We start from the raw sequence: 18753 nt of genomic DNA, 5'->3' as shown, positions 1-18753 counted from the left end.
ACTCGTATAGCAACCCCCGATACGGTAGCTGCGCTATGGTGAGGGCTGCTAAAATGAGTTTAGCAGCGTACCGTTACGGTTGCTCTCAGATGCTTCAAATGAACTGTTAAATAGTTTCATGTTGGCAGCTCAGACAAAAAATACCATCTTTCGTCGGACCTTGAATAGCATGCTGCGGTTTTCAGCTGAATTGATATGCTATTGACGGGAAGTACTGCGTTTACACCATTAGACATGATGTTGATCCTTCGATTCTGAATTGTTTGTATGTTCATCGCTTAAAATCGAAAAAAAAAAAAAACTCATACGCTATTCCAATGAGCCATCAAACTAAATGCGTTCCAAACATTCCACCACATTTTTTTTTAAGTCAAATGTTCCCAATTTTTAAGAGAAAAAAAAACCCTCCCTCTTCTGCAATTACGCGTAACAACAGCAAACAACATTTATTTTTAAGTAAGTCACAGTAAATCGGTACTCTAAACTCATAATCTTTTCAGTTGATTTATATTAAAAATTAAAAATTAATCAATTTTCAGCAAATTAAAAATTGTTAAAGTTATCAAATGAAATTAGGCTTTTCAAATTCAAATGAATAAAAAAAAATATTTATTAGGAATTGAGATGCAAAACTATGTAACTAAAAAAACTAAAGTTCACCATGAATAGCCAACAGTGCCTGAGCAGAATCTGAGCACCATTTCCCCGGTCAATCGTTCCATTCTGCAGACTGATTTTCGATTAGAATGAAACGTTTCTAATTTGGTTTCTACTGTACGCTTGTCACAGTTGATTTAGCATAGAATCTAGATACGGACTAGGATGAAGAAACCATACACTCACATATATACACACACACACACACACACTCACAATCGCAAAGATGTAAAATGAAGCCTTGTAATTATGTTTGTACAAAGAAACCGATCGCGATTACCCAGATGGAAGTATTTACGTTGATAGGGAAAAATAACTGACGAACAGTGAAAGAATTTTAATTTATAAAATGAGTCCTTTTTTAAGATAATTTATCTCGTTGAATCTACACTGACGAATAGGTAAATGTAGGTGTTGTACTGTAGTCTATAGATTAAGCCTTCCTGTAAAGTAATTTATATCGATGCAGTATAAGATGATCGGCGTTCCAGTTTGTACAAACGACACTCGTAATAAAATATTATTTAAAATTTTAACCATCGTCCCATCGTGACTCGCTTGGAATAGAAAGAAAATTTTCCTTGAGTTGTCACATCGGCACCTCCTCACGAGCACCCGTACATCTTCCAGATCCTCCAGATGTCATTCTCGCTCATCCAGAACCGCTGCCCGATGGAAACCGCGGCCACCTTCGGACTGATCGTCCTTTCCCCGTTTTTGCTGAAAGCCGTCGCACTGTAATGCATAATGCTGCCATAGTCATACTCCACTCCAAAGTCCGTTATAAAATCCGTTCCGTAGTTCTGGAAGTTTGCCTCTGCTCCCTCGCGAACATTCTGCCACTGGACCGCCACGTACTGGTCGCGATCGCTGGCACTGTGCATGTGGTAAAACCCGAGCGCGTGAATCAACTCGTGCAGTATCGTACCATGTCGGAAGCATCCCGACCCAGGACTCGCCGGTTCCAGGTTCAGCTGTTGCTCACCGGTGCGACGGCCGACGTAGGAAAAGCACCCGGAATCGCTTCCCGTTATCCGGACGTAGTCTTGCACGGTCGAACCAGGAGCACGCAGCACAAACCGAACACAGCTGATTCGCTCTATGTCCTTGATTGCATCGTCAATTGCGACCAGCTGGGCAGCGTCGAAATCCCTTTCAACAATTTCGTAGTGTACGATTCCATTTGGCCAGATAAACTGCGGCATCCGGACTCCGGTGCGTTTGCGGAGTGCGACTTCCTGTGCGTCGTTCAGAATGATGTCCCCTTCGAATTGACCGCTCAGTTCCTCTGCTAGCTCGCCGGGCGTCAAGTGGTGCAGTCGCTGAACTAAAATCATAAAAGACTTACATACCTTTTTTTCGTACAGCACAAAACCAAGAAATACCATTATCCACAGTATTTGGAACTGTCCGACCGTCGCCTCCATTAATGGTCGCTAGGCCAAGCAAGACTAGCGGGAGGAATATTTTCGACATCTTCAACGAATTATCATAGACTGGAAGGCAACACGATGGCTCCGGAAACATTTATATCGCTTAGAATTGAAGGTAGGTATTCCGCTAAAGTTATCTAATCAGGGATTAATGTGAATAGGTACATAGATTCGAAGAAGGTTGTACCGCTTTTGATTGGATAAGAGGTCATATCTTGTATTTGTACTCACTTTTCCAGGTAAGACGACGCCTGGAAAAGTTAGTACAAATACGACCTTTGCTTTAATTGATAATAGGTTTTGATAAGCTGTTGGCAACAACAACACAGCCCTGTTCGAAGATGTAAGGTATGTGTCCGCAATAATCCGGACACATCAAAACGTAAGAAAAACACAAATTTCGCATTATATTTCAATTGTAGTTGTTTATTTCAGATTAATGGGATATGATTTGAAAATCCATGAAGTCAAAACATAGTTATTCGGTATGTATGTATGTATGTATGTATGTAAGGTAGCCACCATCCCTTCAAAGATCTTGTCTTGTATTGCAGCTCCACTTAATAGCAAGATCAATTTGAGCTACCGATCTGAATTCACAATATCGCTGTACCCGTAAGCAGAGACACTTACACGAAATCCACGGGAATTTAAGAAACTCCTTCCAACGATACGATCAAACAAATCAAATAACACAATTCGCAATACTTATTAAGCTTCCTACAGGATGGTTTGTGAAGAAAGGTGCGTCAATCTCACTGAAACTGTTGAAGTAGAATTCACACCACCACATTCGAATCGGTAGGATAAAGAAAATGATAGTGTTTATTCCCTTCTAGACTTCGGTTGTCATACCACTCCATCGTCCAGTCCCAGGCAGGGAATCAAAATCTATGATTTAGATAAAGATAATGTTATTCTCATTTTGGTTACACTCATGATCAGTACAAACTCAAAAATCACAACGGAAAGGCCTGGAAACGATAATGCGATTATCATTTGTGTTACAGATCACGATCATATGAAATAGCGATAATCTCCGATCATGATCATCACCGACAATTCCCCATGTAAGACAAGAAAAATAATTTAAAAAAAAAACCTATAATGTGGGTATTTTCGAAACAGGGATAACGTAAAGAGATTGAAAATCGACGTCCACCGCCATTTTGAAATCCAAGATGGCGGACATCGATTGCAAAAAAACTGTCAAATACCCTGCAACAGGTTATTTTCAGAACAGGGATGACATGCAGATGTAGAATCCAAGATGATTGCCATTGGTTTAAGAAACAAACTGTACCCAAAATAGGGTATTTTTGAAACCGGAATGACGTGTAGATATTGACAATCGATGTCCACCATCATGTTGACTAGTTTTCTCTTAAGCAATTGGCCGCCATATTTAATTCCAAAATGGCGGTAGACATCGATTTTCGACATCTACACATCATTCCGGTTCCAAAAATACCCGTATTGTAGGGTCTTTGATAGTTTTTCTTAAATCAATAGCTGTCATATTTGATAGGAAAAGGGTGGCAGATATCGATTCTCGACATCTATATGTTATTCCGGTTCCAAAAATACTCATATTGTAGGGTATTTAACAGTTTTCATGAAATCAATGGCCGTCATCTTGGTTTTCGAAATGGCAGCGGACCTCAATTTCCAGCATTGTACATGTTCATCCCAGTTCTAAAAATACCCATATTGTAGAGTGTTATTTATTTTCGACATCTACATGTCATCCCAGCTCCAATACTATCCATATTGTAGGGTATTTGGCCTCCAGAACAACCAGAACGAAGGCAAAGTTACAAGATTTCGAGATGTGATTGTTATCATCATATCAGTGGATTATCGTTTTAGTTGCTGATCATGATGTGTAACACAAATGATAACCCATGATCTCAGATGTACACTGATCATGATTCCGTTTACTAGTGTTTATATCATCGGTAAGCATAGGAAGATAGGATTTTTTTGATTCCCTGGTCCCAGGTCAAATGATACCCTGATGCTCCCTCCCAACCCAGTATTTATTTATATAATGAAAATATATGTAATGGAGAAATTAAATATATCAGAACATTAAATATTAAATAATGAATGCTCCCTTCTATTAGCATTTTCTTAACCTCACGCACACATATGACGTGTTTGTTTGTATAAATTTAGCTGCTGCTTGCTCTATCCATTCCAATCGACAGAATTGTTCAAAACTTTACAACGCTCCAAACTACTCAGGTGAGTGTGATTATTGTTGGCAGTCCATTTTTCTTCGGCAACCTTTCCATTTGAACTGCGTGTTAATCAGCTGTTCTATTATCGGCAGCTCGAAATCAGCTGCATTTTGCAGTGCTTATATTTCATTTAAAGAAAAATCTTGCATAACAGGATTGCTCAGTTGTAAAAATTTAGTCAGATTGAAGCTGAAAGACTAAGGAATCGTTTGAATACATTCAGCTAAGTGTTTTGTTGGGAAGATACAGTGAAATTAACAGAGTTGGTTGGAAATGCTAACATGAAGCTTTAGTGTGATGATTTATTAGCTAGAGAATGATCTGTAGAAGAGGGTAGGTGGATAGTTCCGTTAGAGTACGGCAGTATGAAAATTGAATAGAAGTTGAAAATGAGCGAAGGGCCATTAAAGCGACAGTTTTCAAGATGACGCACATTTTTGCCTGTGGACTTGGAGACATACTTCAAGTCCCCGCGTACATCGTACGGGCTAGGCAAAAATGTGCGTCATCTTGAAAACTGTCGCTTTAATGGCCCTTCGCTCATTTTCAACTTCTATTCAATTTTCATACTGCCGTACTCTAACGGAACTATCCACCTACCCTCTTCTACAGATCATTCTCTAGCTAATAAATCATCACACTAAAGCTTCATGTTAGCATTTCCAACCAACTCTGAAAATCGTTAACTTCGCGTATGAAGTAACATAAAAAACACTTTGAAAGTGAAATTAACGTTGAAATTTTGGTTGCCGAGAACAGTCAATGGGTGCCGAAGCCGACCTTTGCCCTAGATAAAATAGTTGATATTCTGCAATGAAAATAATAATTATTTTACATATAATAAGATGCAGCTCTTTGTTTCCTCAGCTCACAATATCAAGTGGATTAACACTGAAATTTCAAGGTTATTTTAAGCAAATATATATATATATTTTTATCTCTAATTACTAATAATGTAAGGATGTAAATGTAAAGTGTGATGACATAACATGACTAACAATAAAATGGGATTGCGAGAAAAATAAAGGAAAGATCTCACCCGATATGTTGCAAAGGAATCCATGACATAACGATGATTTTGAAGAGCTCCAATAGATATGCTGCCGGTACTTCTTCAAACGGTGTTAAAAACACAGTGGGCTGGCAACTCTATATCAATCCTATACGTTTGACAGTAGGCAACATCACGGGCCTTATTTAAATATGGCCTGCCTGACGTAGTGGAAAGAGACGGAAAATCGTGTTATAAGCAGAAAGACAAGGGTAGATAATAGCATCAAAAACATGGCCGCCAGTCAAACAGCACTCTCGCCTTTCGGTTCTCACATAGTAGCGCAAAGCCCATCAACCACGAAATACACTCTAGCTGCTTCAACTAGAGGGATCTCAGCAGAGAAAAAAAGGGCTGCATCCACTTTCCATCACCAATCACTCGCGACGCCAGCTCCTCACCGTCCGAATCAATGAAACACGACGATGACAACATTCGTCCGGAAGGCGGAACGCCAGCACGCACAAACAAAGGGAAGACCAATTACACACACAGAACACTGCACGAGCTGAACTGCTAACGTTGAAAGCCAAACGCGAACTGTCAAAACATAATTCTAAATAGAGCTGGAATTAGGGCCTAACAGCTTTTGTAAACAATGACTTCTATCGATGATTTCTAGGAACTCAGGGCACGCCCACGCATACCAGCATAACCATCGGATAGGGAAAGTCTTTCCCTACTCGATGAAGATGTTGGTTTGCGTGGGCGAGTCTTAAATTTCTAGAAATCATTGATAGAAGTCATTGTTTACAAAAGCTGTTAGGCCCTAATTCCAGCTCTATCTAGAATTATTCGGTATTTGCATAAAATTTTCAAACTTTGCGCTTAACTCCATCCATTAGGGTTTGTACGACCGTGGTGGCCATCTTTGTCTAAATTTGTTGGAAGTGTTTGATATCTTTGATTCCTTGTTTCTTTCCAGAAAGCTTCCGCTTCATCAGAGTCCAATATCCCTCGATTGGACGTAACTCTGGACAATTTGGCGGATGTGCGATTTTTTGTACAATATAGAGATTGCTAAAGTATGATTGAGTCAGTGATTTGTTTTCATCGGGAAAATTTTCCGCTATGAACTTTTTTTCCCGATGAAAACATTTTGCATATACATATACGTGACGTAGTGTGCGTACGATAAACGTCAGCAATCTCTATTCACTTGATTTGCTTCGTACCAATCCATCACAGTTACACCAACAATCAATACGAAACTAACGATTTTAAATTGGCTCACTACTTGACTAGCCTATTGGCAAATAGACTTAAGAATTTCATAAGGCTCGACTTATGAACGACACATATGAATTTCATAAGCGCGACTTATGAAAGATTTTCGTCTAACATAAGGTCAACCGGTGAACACTTGTGTTTATTTCAGTTACCATGGAGACGTAATTTGTGATTATCCCCGGTCCCTTTCAAATTGTATCATTATTTATGAACGGTCCTTATATTTGAAATGACGTTTCACATTCATCTAGTGATGTCCGATTGTCATTCGAATAATCGTTTAATCGATTAACGAACCGAAAAGTAAACTATTTATAATCGGTTACATCATGCCGATATAAGCATTAACATCACCACAGGATCATCACCGATCGTTTCAAACATGTGCTGCACTCTCATTGATGGAAAAATGGCAGCACAGCGAACAAAAAATAATCGATTAGTTGTTAATCGAGTAATTAAAAAATGGGACATCTCTGATTTTGGTGTGATTGTTTTGATAAAAATGAGCGCAAAATTTCATCTCTTCCGAGGGGGCAGCAAAACCACAAAATTACCTTGAATACGGGGGGTTCTCATTGGATGAAAGGGATCGTAAAGAAGACACTAAAATAGAAAGTTTTTCTTCCGACAGTTTCATCTTAGTATTCATCTTTGATAAGGTAGCTCTTATGCGCCTTAAGCCATTTCATTTACCCCAGCGTCGACAGACGAGTGGTCCAGACATAGGACCCGTAATCTCAACGCCCATGGTTCGGTTCCAGTCTGCTCCGTTTTATTACTTTTTTGTCGACATTATTTTTCATAAGGCAAATCTATGAAATTCATATCGATTTCTTGTGGCTCAATTTCATAAGTGGTTCTTATGGAATTCTTACGATCTTTTGCCTCGGTGTGGCATAATGGCATGATGCCAAATCGGGCCAGAACAAAGAGTTTTCTAAACCTCCTTGTTGATTGTGCCTGTAATGACGAAAGATTTACTCTTTCGGCCACACGTGCAAATTGCTTGCCAAATAAGGACCCATTTTCTCATAAAACTATTGTTGAATTTGTAACTTTGAGATGCTTTGAATTTATCCGCATGTCCTGTATTACATCACTTCTTGAAATCCAGTCTAAATGTTTCTTGTGTGTTTTAAGGTGTCGGAAGGTGTTTCTGGGTATTTCTGCATGTGGACCTACACTGAACGAAAAAATCCGCAATACTTCGACTGATTATTGCATTGCTCGAACCCTTCAACAATATGCTGTCGAAATTTGGATAATTTCCTTATGGTTGAATTTGCATCAACTGATGAGCATCCATATAACTGTCCTCCAAATAAAGGATGATATTTATTTGAAAATTGGCTGTAAAACATACAGGGCTCATAGGACAACAATTTAAGGATAGGATGACTTGAAAATGCTTTAGATTAGATTATTAATTCGATTGTTTACATTTCCATATTGATTAGCCATGAACAGCCATTCATCATCGATACAAAAATTACTTGCTGGTAGAGGAAACTTCCTTGATTAAGGTAAACCCACGAAATAGCAAATTTACGGTTTCCACGCTTTACCAATGTTCGTACCACCTCTGATAGCGATGGCTATGCTTTCTCCTCGTTTGTCTACTGAGAGCAGCAAATGACGTACGATAGAATTATTTACATCATCGATTTGAATGATTTGCATTAAGGAGCTGAGCCAATAACAATTGAATTTCAATTTAAGATGACTATCATTCTGCAGAGAGCATTACGCATTCCAACTGAAGGCCCTACCCAAATAACATTGCAAGTTTTATCGAGGTTTTAAAGCATGCTACAAGTCTAAATCATGGTCTCCAGAACCCTCATAAAATCAAAATTGTTACTTGGGTATCCATTTTCATAACAATGTTCATCCTGTATTCGAGAGGAAAATCATCTGATTTTAAAACAATCGTCATCCGGTTGCAGCTATCATTCGAAAAAGGCGTTTTCGATGTTTCGATTTGAATGGTTTGAGGTCCAGGGCTGTTACAACAGGCGCGGATATCGCGAATAAAGCGGATTTCGCGATTTTCACGGATTTGTCGCGGATTTGAAGTTTCAGTCGCGAAAATCGCGGAAACATTAAATGATGTCGCGAAAATAGCGAATTGAATGATGTACTGTCACACAAATTGTGGAATTCATTGTAACCTTTCCGTCCCGTATTATTTAGCTGTCAATTTTGTTGTTCATTTGGCTTTCAATTTTTTACCGGTTCAAACTAAACACCCTGCAAATAATCTAGAAATGATCTTAATTCCATAAGTCATACCGGATTTACACGGAAATTCCCTGAGGTTTGTCCAATGTGAGACATTATCATGTTTTTTTTTTATTTCCAATATGAACATAGCATTTTTCTTTGTCAAATCATAAACGAATCGTATATATGCGAGTAATTGCCATGTATACCGGATATTCTAGATTCTCCAAACCGTCCTGGAGTTCAGTTGATTTGTTCTACTATATCAACCAAGACTGCAATAATGTCTGTAGAATCGAAATATGTCCAAACAGATTCAAAGTGTCTATGTGGATTGTACCCGACCTATTGCTACGTATACAAGATGTTATAGGTTCTGAAATCATTCTGGAGATCAGATTATTTTTCTACTTGATCACCCAAGACTAATTCAATATCTGTAGTATCGAAATATGCCCAAACAAATTTGCAGTGTCTATGTGGATCATGCCAACCTATTTCCGTGTATGCCAAATGTTCTAGGATTTCCAAATCGATATTTCGATACTACAGATATTATCCTAGTTTTTGTTGATCTAGTAAAACAAATCATCTGAAGTGCAGGACGATTTGGAGAACCTAGTCATCTGGTATACGTGAAAATAATTAAACATTATCCATATTTTTTTTATAATTCATTTATTTGTACAGGCTCAATCGAATAAACTTTACAGAGCCGAGTTATCATTTGCTTTATACATTATTACTGTCTTATATTTAAAGTTAAAGGAACTGGACCGAGTACTCGCGGTTGTCTCGAGGTTAGTGGAGATTTACAATTTTTTGGATGGGAAAAGGGAAGAAGGAGGTTTGAAATGTGGTTTACGATACAACTATTTAATTAATCCTAAAGCATGAAATTATTTCTATTCATCTTGATAACAGACATTGAAAAAAAAAAACCCACACGTACAAAATACAAACTAAACACAAGGTTAATCAAACTTACAATCTAATGTTAATATCCTTAAAGTAAACATATATGAGTTTCATAAACTCCAGATCGCGTCTAGCCAAAATATCCCGAACTGGAACGTTAGGTTGTCTACCTCGAGCCCGAAGGGAATCATAAAAATGTGATCTGACTCCACGATACTCCGCACAAGACCAAAGGATGTGATCAGCGTCCTGGTAACCTTGTCCACATTCACAGAGATTGCTGACATTATCCATATAGAGACTATGAATCCAAACAATATTTCGATACTACAGACTTTATCCCAGTCATGGTTGACCTAGTAACTCCAGAATAATTTGGAGAACTTAAAACATCTGGTATACATGGCAATAGTTCATGCATGATCCACATAGACACTGTGCATTTGTCTGGAAATATTTCGATACTAAAGACATTGTCCCAATCTCGGTTGATCTAGTAGATCAAATTATCTGAACTCCAGGACGATTTGAAGAACCTACAACATCTGGGTTACTCGGAAATAGATCATGCATGATCCACATAGACACTTTGAATCTGACTGGATATTTTTTGATACTACAGACATTATTGTAGTCTTGGTTGATTTAGTAGAACAAATCAACTGATGTCCTGGACGATTTGGAAAACCTATAATTTCCGGTATACATAGTAATAAGTCGTTCATGATCCACACAGTCACATGAATACGATTCGGCAGACCCCAAGGAATATCCGTGTGGATACAGAACCGCGACGTGACCAATAAGTGTGACTTATGAAACTCTGGCAATTTCTCGATTATGTGCAGGGTGTTTGGTTTGAATCGGTCAAAAATTGAGAAAACTAGAGCCAAATAACATTTAGGACACCAAAATACGTCAGAGACACAAAGGTTAACTTTCATGAAAATTCGCATTTCAAATGAAAATACATAATTTTTTTAAATAATGTTTCATCAAATCTAGGCCGGTATTATTCAATAGAATCTCATAATGTAAGGGTGTTACATAATTACTCAGAATTTATACTATACATAAATATTTTTTTTTAAGTTTACAAACGATACTCCTTTAGCTCAGTTGGTAAAGACGCAGCTACAAAGCAGGTCCATGCTGGAGGCGACTGAGTTCGATTCCCGTCCGGTCTATTAATTTTTGGGGTTGGAAAATTGAGGATAGGATGGTACAGGTATAGAAAGCTCTCAATTAAAATGTGAAAGTTGAAGTACTAAGTTGAGAGAAGGCAAAAATCTAATATGCTATAAGCAATAAGCTTGAAATACCATGTAGTATTATACAAATGGTATTTTTAGGCAATGAAAACAATTTTTTTTGTCGCGGATTAGTATTTGAAGTCGCGGATTTATTTTGAGGAATCGCGGATTTCGCGGATTGATTTTAGAAAATCTTGTAACAGCCCTGGGTTTCATTCGAACAGAGGACGGTGGTTTGGTACAGTGTAGCTGTCAAAACGTTGAGCGATAATTAATGCAAAAAAGCACACATCTACTTAAACAACTTACAGGAATTACAATTCTCATCCTTGACCACCATCCGCATCACCTATCTAAAAAGTGTGTGAACTCCAGCCGCAATCCAACCCAGATAACCCAGCCGAGCACACCCCTTTCTAAGCAATCTCTGGATCTAAATTTTGCAAAGAAAACGAACTTCTGAAATTGCCTGGTTTTTTTTAAGTTGAGCTTGATGTTGAATCTTATTTCCCAAGTGCGGGAATGAGTGTTAATTCCGTGTCCCGATCAGTTTTCTGTGGAATCCTATCAATTGCTGGAGGGAGAGTTCTCCTTCAGAAAAAAGTAACAAACACAAAAAAGGGCATCAAACGAATGTAAACATTCTTGGCTCTAGGCAGTGCTGCCAGAAAAGATTGAAAAATTGGTGCTCATGGTGGTTGAAGCAACCGGTGGAAACTAACCATTTCAAATTGGCTCACTACTTGACTAGCCTATTTGTCCCTAGCAAATCGATTAACGTACTCCATTCTAGTCGAAATTCTGGTACTACACTATGTTTGTTTTGATTCGCTTTGAAAGTTTGACAGATAAAATGAGGGGATCGTGGATTTTCTTATGTTTCGAGCGGTGCATCGATTAGCTTGGGACCAGATAGTACCAGAGCTGAGCCAAAAAGTTGAGCACGTTTCTCCGGGACCAACGAGCGCCCGTTCTGTGGGACCGCATCGAATTCGATTTTTAAGTCTGTGTTAGGGAATGCGCTGTTTTAAGACATTCGGTGATAATTTTGATCACCATTGCAACAGTTGGACATTTGGTATTTTTCAATAGTGACGTATTGAAAATGAACTAAGTGTTCATTTTAGCAGATTGGTAGATAAATTTCCAATCGTTTGGCTTGTTTAGAATTAAAATCTATCTGCTATTGGTCGAAACCTGACCTCTTTTCGTAATGATGTGCATTTTGGTTTTTTGAAATTGCGTGGATTCTATAGATCCTGTGGAGATCTATCTAGCCCTGATGTATGTGTTGGTAGAGAGAAAAATGTAAACTTTGCGGGAGACGATGTCTTATGTCTTATGGGGATGTCGAGCTGTATGTCGTTTGGAGCGAGGGTGACACGCTTGGCATAGATGACCGACCCGCAGCGACTCACGAAGAGCTACTGATTCCGATCCATAGCATAGCGGTGCAGCTTCTTCCTCCTTTGATGGTTGCTTATGTGGTCTCTGCAGCTCGCTGCTTGCAGGCAGCCTTTCGTTGTTACTGGAGAACAATTTTCAACGCCACACGCCGAAAGCTTTGTTACTGCTGCTACTGCTGCTACTAATTTCGACGACCGAACACCACCACACAGTGGTGTGGTCGTTGGGAGCGTGTGGTTCTGAGTATGGCGATGAGTGTGCAAAATATTACGCAATTCCATCCTCCCTATTCGCACGCGCCCGAGGATCGATGCCACTTCGACTTGTTTCGTCTACTTACTACTCTCTGACGACTGTGCTGGGGAAGCAGCATATGCATGTAGGTAATTGGTGGATTTGTTAGTTAATTCGACGCTTTTGGACAATGCTGTACATTTACAAGTTTTTCAATAGTTTCTTGTTAAAAATCAACATTCGGAAGCATTGTTATCGATGCGTAGCCATATTTCTGATCGATTGGTGATAAAATTATTGAAATTGGACCATGGGCAGCTGAGTTATTAACGTTCAAAATATTTCTTAATTTGTTATATGTTCCATTTTCGGTTTTCACAAAGTGTAACCACATATAGAAATCAAAGACGTATTCCTACGTCAATATCGTCAAGCGTATTTTACATGCACACTAGCAACCTCTACCATGGACATTCCAAGGCATTGGTTTGAAACCGGAGCATCCCTCGTTAATGCATTTTTATCACTAGATGCTTTTCCCTCGTTCTGTCAACACGTCAGCTGTGTTGAATGAAAACAAAGCAGATGAAAGTAAGTGATGCCAGTTCTACGAAATTTTCCGTAGATCTATATAATTGATTGAATTTTGCAGAAATATGGATCCGTAGCAGATATTCACATAATCTCAGTGATTTTTTTTAGGGATTTGTTTTCTTTGCATAGTGTGATTTTTTTTTTGCTGGATATCACTAATTGCATCACTAATGTAGTATCGACGTGGATTGCAGAGAAAGCTTAAGTCACGTCCCAAGCAGTTTTGGAAGTTCGTCAACGAACAACGCCGAGCAACTGTTCTGCCGTCTGCCATAATGGTAACGTGGCCTCATCTACGCAAGATATCTGTCAGCCTCTCTCTGAAATTTTTTCTAGTGTCTTCACGGACGAGAGACTGAGTGACGACCATGCCTGACTGGCTGCCAGTTACGTACCACTCTCTGGCCAAACCATGAGTAGAAATAATATCAATCCCGGGATGTTTTCCAGGGCTTCCTCGAAACTCAAGTCGTCGTACAATCCGGGTCCTGACGGAATTCCATCGACGTTCCTCAAAACGCACTTGGACAGTTTGTTGTCTCCACTGCTGTACGTTTTTCAACGGTCCGTGGACGTTGGCGTTTTCCCATCCTGTTGGAAGCTAACGCACATGTTTGCAGTACACAAGAAAGGCAACAAACAGGACAACTACCGTGGCATCACTTCGCTCAGCACTGTTGCTAATTTGTTCGAACTCGTTGTTATGGAACCGTCACTCGCTAGCTGTAAAGGCCGGCGCACAATGGATAAGTTTTCATGTTTTTTGACAGTTAGCATGCATTATCTTCAAAAAACCCGGAACCTTATACATTGTGCGCCAGCCTTAAGCCGTATATTAGTATCGACCAGCATGGTTTCATGGCTGGTCGTTCCACTGCCACTAACTTGCTGTGCCTTACTTCCTACATCTCTAACAGTATGTCGGATCGTGCTCAGACGGATGTCCTTTATACTGACTGCAAAACTGGACAGGCTAGGTATCCACGGCTGCCTTTTGCTATGGTTTCAGTCGTACCTCACCGATCGCTATCTTACTGTTGTCATTGGTGATCACCAGTCCCGTATGTTCGCTGCCACTTCCGGCATACCCCGGGGTAGTCACCTGGGACCGCTGATTTTCCTGATTTACTTCAACGACGTAAATCTAGTAATTGAGGGACCACGATTAACTTACGCAGACTTTAAACTCTTCCTTCGAATTCACTCAATTAAAGACTGTTGCTTCCTTTAACGTCAGTTGAATGCTTTTGGTGATTGGTGTATTCTGAATCATTTGGAGGCTAACCCGTCCAAATGCTCGGTTCTCTTTTTCGCGCAAGAAAGAGACTATTATGTTCAAGTATGTTGTGTTATGCACTGAAATTGAGCGCGTCAGCCAAATTAAAGACCTAGGTGTGATTCTGGATGCATAATTCTCTTTCAAGCAGCACATCTCTAGGGGTTATCTTCAGGGTTGCCAAAGACTTCACGGATACCTTCTGCCTTTAATCGTTGGACTGCTCATTGTCTCGCTCCAAATTAGAATACTCCTCGGTTGTCTGGACTCTAGAGTCTGTTTATCGACGGTTCCTGAGATAAGCGCTACGTAAACTGTCGTGGACGGATCCCTTCCGATTACCTAGCTAAGAAAGTCGTTTGCAACTGATCGGTCCGAAGAGATACAGCAAGGGCATTGCTAATTGCAGATATTCTGCAAGGTCGCACCGATTGCCCTGTTCTCCTTGAGCAAATTGACATCGGTATTCAACTCTACGGAATAATTCAATGCTGCGCCTGTCCATACAGCGAACTGATTATAGCTTCTTCAGCGCAATCGGTGGTTTACAGAGACTCTTCAATAGGGTCTCCGCACTTTTTGACATTGACCTGACTCGCCAGCTGCTTCGCCGGAGGTTTAGTTCGTTTTTTCTAGATCAGTTTGTAATATTTCTTTTGACGTAGGATAACGTCTTTTGGCAACATATTGGGGGTGCAAATTAAAAAAAAAAAACAAAATTTACCGCGTTACGAAAAGTGGTCAGGTTTTGACCCCTTATAACTCTGTCAATAGTGGATGGATTTTAATTCTGAACAAGCCAATCGATTAACAATTCTTCTAAGAATCTGCTAAAATGAACACTTGATCAATTTTCAATAGGTCACTATTGAAAATAACACAAATTTCCAACTGTTGCAATGGTGATAAAAATGATCACCGATTGCCTGCAAACAGCGCTTTCCCTAACACAGATTTCAAAACCGTATTCCATCCGGTTTCGCCGAACGGTGCTTATTAAATCACCGTGTGTGATGGTGTTCGGTCGGTGGTCATCATCAGCAGCAGCAGTGCAAATGCGTCAAATGCGTCAAGTATTAAAGTGGTACACTAAAATTCTCGCAATGACCGTATATCACATGACCTTGTCAATTAACCTGAAACACTTCGGATTGAGGTAAGGTTTTCGCCAGGACGCTAGAAAGAAAAAAATTAAAAAAATCTAGATTTTCTTCTTAAGGTTAGTATATGGTACGTGTCTCCAGTGAGATGCCTTTTCAAGAGCCGAGCTGACTACTAAATATACCTGAAAAAGAACTGGCATCACTGATAAGTTAGAAATGGTGTGGCTTGCTTAACGCTTCAGTGGCGCCACCATGACAAACGCGAGTACATTTTCAACTAAAACCTTATTTGCGAAGAATGTGGTTATGAGTGTTATGTCAGTTTGTCTGTGCTTAAAGCAAAATAGGATATTTTGTTACGCCTATTTTTATTTGATTTCAATGGTACCAATTTTTATAACAAGAAGAACAGCTATAACATGAATTCCGTGTGTGCTATCTGCTTCTCCTTCCCAGGTTACTGCTCTGTCCAGACCGTTTGTACAAAGCGGTAAAGGAAGAGGCAATGAAAGAGCCAACAAAAACATTCAGTCACTCACGAACAGGCGACTCACACCGCATGCCTTCGCTCACACAGCATGCAATTGAGGCATTTTTCCATAGAAAATGTACGCTCATTTATTCAAAACAAGGATTGGGTACCATCACGGAAGAATAAACGTGTTGATTGAGCTACTGACTGAGTGTTCGGCTGTCAGTGACTCGTTTACTTCTCAATCATTCAGACTCTCATGAGGCAGTGAATGATGAGGCAAATGGCAGTTCATATTCATATGAAAGTGACTCATTGAACCTGACTGTTTTACGCACCACTGGTGCTATCTGCTTCTCCTGTGCACGCGATTATCAATCAGACATCGCGTGCATATTTCCCATACACAACGCAAACTCAATCGATAGCTTATCCGATAATACGCAACCCGCGTTGAGCGTGGTAAATATGTGAATTAAGTACTTACGAACTACTCAAAGCTTCGGGTGAACTGACTTTGAAAAACAAATGACTTTCGCATGTTATTGATATTTATTTCCCCATTTTAACATCAACCACGCGCCTCCACATTATCACTCGCAGCGTCGTCGCAGCTATACATTCGGTTGAGCTTGGTGACGTCGCCGTCGCTCATCCCCGTGCGTTGTCCGATGGTTACGTTTTCGTTCCTCGGTACGATGGTCCGGTTCCCATTGACACTGAAAGCCGTAGCCGAGTAATGCAGCACACTTCCGTAGTCGTATTCTACGTTGAACCCTGTCACAAAACTGGAATTGTACTTTTGGAAGTTGCGCTCCACACCCCGTCTGATATTGTCCCACACAATGGTCACGTATTCATCCCGTTCGGTGGCACTCTGCATGTGGAAGAACCCAAGTGCGTGCAGAAACTCGTGAATGATCGTTCCCAGTCGGAAGCATCCATTGGGCGCCAGGTTCAAATCCTGCACGGAACCTTGGTATCCAACTGCCGAAAAACAACCCACGTCGTCCCCAACGACTCGAACGAAGGCCGTTGCATTTTCGTCGGCTTCGATAAAACTTATGCAGGACACATTGCCGATTGTGTCCAGGGCTCGGTGAATGTGGCCGACGTGCTCTGTTGCTGTAATTTTAGTGGAACAGGAAGCGAACGTTTGATACGTCTGTTAAGCTATTAAATGCTTACTGAAATTGTCCGAAATGATACGGTAGAAAACGGTGTTGTTTGGCCACCGATACCGATCGGCCGACAGTCCATTGCGGAGGCCGGCTAGTGCCATACGTTGTTCCGACGACAGAACGATGTCGCCTTCGAATTTTCCAGCTCGCTGTTCGGCATCGTCGCTGATCACTGGGAGGCCCAATATTTGGTAGGCGCAGAAGGTGACGATTGCACAAAATGTGATTTTGTTCTGAATAAAAGCAGTACCTAGTTGACAAATTGATTGATCAGTTGAAACAGAGCTGTTAGACTTACCATCATCTTGGAACGTAATTACGACAACACGGTTTCTTTTGAGAATGACAACGGTTGACAGATGCTCATCCAGCTTTATATTTACGATTCGGTAATGAAGTGGATATTCAAGTGGGATTACACACTCAGTTGTTGAAGAGCTCGTGAGAGAGAAAGTTTTCGATTACCATCGAAGTCTGGCAATACGTGGATATTTTTATTTGCAATCTAGGTACTTTAACACACGTTTAGATAGGATTAAAATTTATGGTGGCGTTTGCACATATTGAAAATGAAATTAATTTTTAGGAATGTATTAAATTCCAACAAAATAAAATATTCTAAGAACTTTCACAGTTGAACCTTTGCGTCCCTAATGTCTAAATTTGGATAGATTCAAAAATTCAATTAGTTCTAAGAAAAACCATTTGTCAATAATTTACTGCACAGGAAGTAACATTTGGTTACACGAGCAGCTATACATACGTCACATTGGCAATTCATTCCACTACCTCGTTGAAACACGATCTTATCAGATTTTTGAATCCATCAAGAAAATTGTGCCTCATGCAGTGGTATCATAGAGGTAACTCTAAGACCAGAAGGTCCCAAAGATACGTGCTCAACTTTTTGGCTCAGCTCTGGTACTCTCTTCGGTCCCAAGCTAATCGATTCACCCCTCGAAACATAAGAAAAACCAATAACCCCTTATTTTTTCTGTCAAACTTTCATAGTGAATCAAAACAAACATTGCGTAGCACTAGAATTTCGACTAGAATGGGGTACGTTAATCGTTTGCTTGGGACCAATAGGCTAGTCGAGTAGTGAGCCAATTTAAAATCGTTAGTTTCGTATTGATTGTCGGTTTAATCGCGTCGTCAGTAGTGTCGGTCGCTTCGTGTGATGGGAAGACAGCGCTCCCGGAGCAGGCTCCGAGAGAGAACGGAGAAGAAGAACAGCAGTGAGGATAGCTTGAGTGTGCCCATTTTGAATAGGTACGCTACTCTTCCCACCGATGTAGGGAATACAACCTCAGCCACGGTGAAGCGGTTAAAGAAGAGGAAGAAAAATCAAGGCCAATCCGATGGTGCGAGTGGACGGGACGATGCCACCGCGACAAACGTCAGCGTCATTGGTGATTTCGGTGACGCCGTCGACAACGAAACTGCTGCCAGCCCGAGTGCAGCAAAAATGAAGC

At 40.2% G+C, this 18753-nt stretch overlaps 2 protein-coding genes across 2 annotated transcripts; both read right to left on the bottom strand.

The window, feature by feature from the left end:
• Positions 1 to 1258: 1258 nt before the first annotated feature.
• LOC135711219 (seminal metalloprotease 1-like) lies at positions 1259 to 2138 on the bottom strand. The gene is made up of 2 exons (XM_065234001.1): positions 2043 to 2138; positions 1259 to 1984 (listed from the first exon to the last, which is right to left on the bottom strand). Exons 1-2 carry the CDS (start codon positions 2131 to 2133, stop codon positions 1263 to 1265), a joined length of 813 nt encoding a protein of 270 aa, XP_065090073.1. The 5' UTR covers positions 2134 to 2138; the 3' UTR covers positions 1259 to 1262.
• A 14481-nt stretch (positions 2139 to 16619) lies between these two features.
• LOC135711218 (zinc metalloproteinase nas-4-like) lies at positions 16620 to 17619 on the bottom strand. Its single transcript, XM_065233999.1, has 3 exons — positions 17577 to 17619; positions 17286 to 17511; positions 16620 to 17222 (listed from the first exon to the last, which is right to left on the bottom strand). Exons 1-3 carry the CDS (start codon positions 17580 to 17582, stop codon positions 16669 to 16671), a joined length of 786 nt encoding a protein of 261 aa, XP_065090071.1. The 5' UTR covers positions 17583 to 17619; the 3' UTR covers positions 16620 to 16668.
• Between the last annotated feature and the right edge of the window lie 1134 nt (positions 17620 to 18753).

This window comes from Ochlerotatus camptorhynchus, unplaced genomic scaffold (assembly GCF_037179485.1).
Source record: "Ochlerotatus camptorhynchus isolate MF236.1 unplaced genomic scaffold, CSIRO-AGI_Acam_v1.1 ptg000428l, whole genome shotgun sequence".
NCBI classification, from domain to species: Eukaryota; Metazoa; Arthropoda; class Insecta; order Diptera; family Culicidae; genus Ochlerotatus; species Ochlerotatus camptorhynchus.
Note: the sequence above shows the minus strand (reverse complement) of the source record. Positions and strands in the feature narration are given on the sequence as shown.

What these genes read in the sequence shown, in the direction of transcription:
- LOC135711219 (XM_065234001.1), bottom strand. Translation starts at nt 2,133, where the DNA reads ATGTCGAAAATATTCCTCCCGCTAGTCTTGCTTGGCCTAGCGACCATT. An exon ending in TCCAAATACTGTGGATAATG is followed by an intron (nt 1,985 to 2,042) that starts GTATTTCTTGGT and finishes TTATGATTTTAG; the next exon opens with TTCAGCGACTGCACCACTTG.
- LOC135711218 (XM_065233999.1), bottom strand. An exon ending in TATCATTTCGGACAATTTCA is followed by an intron (nt 17,223 to 17,285) that starts GTAAGCATTTAA and finishes CTAAAATTACAG; the next exon opens with CAACAGAGCACGTCGGCCAC.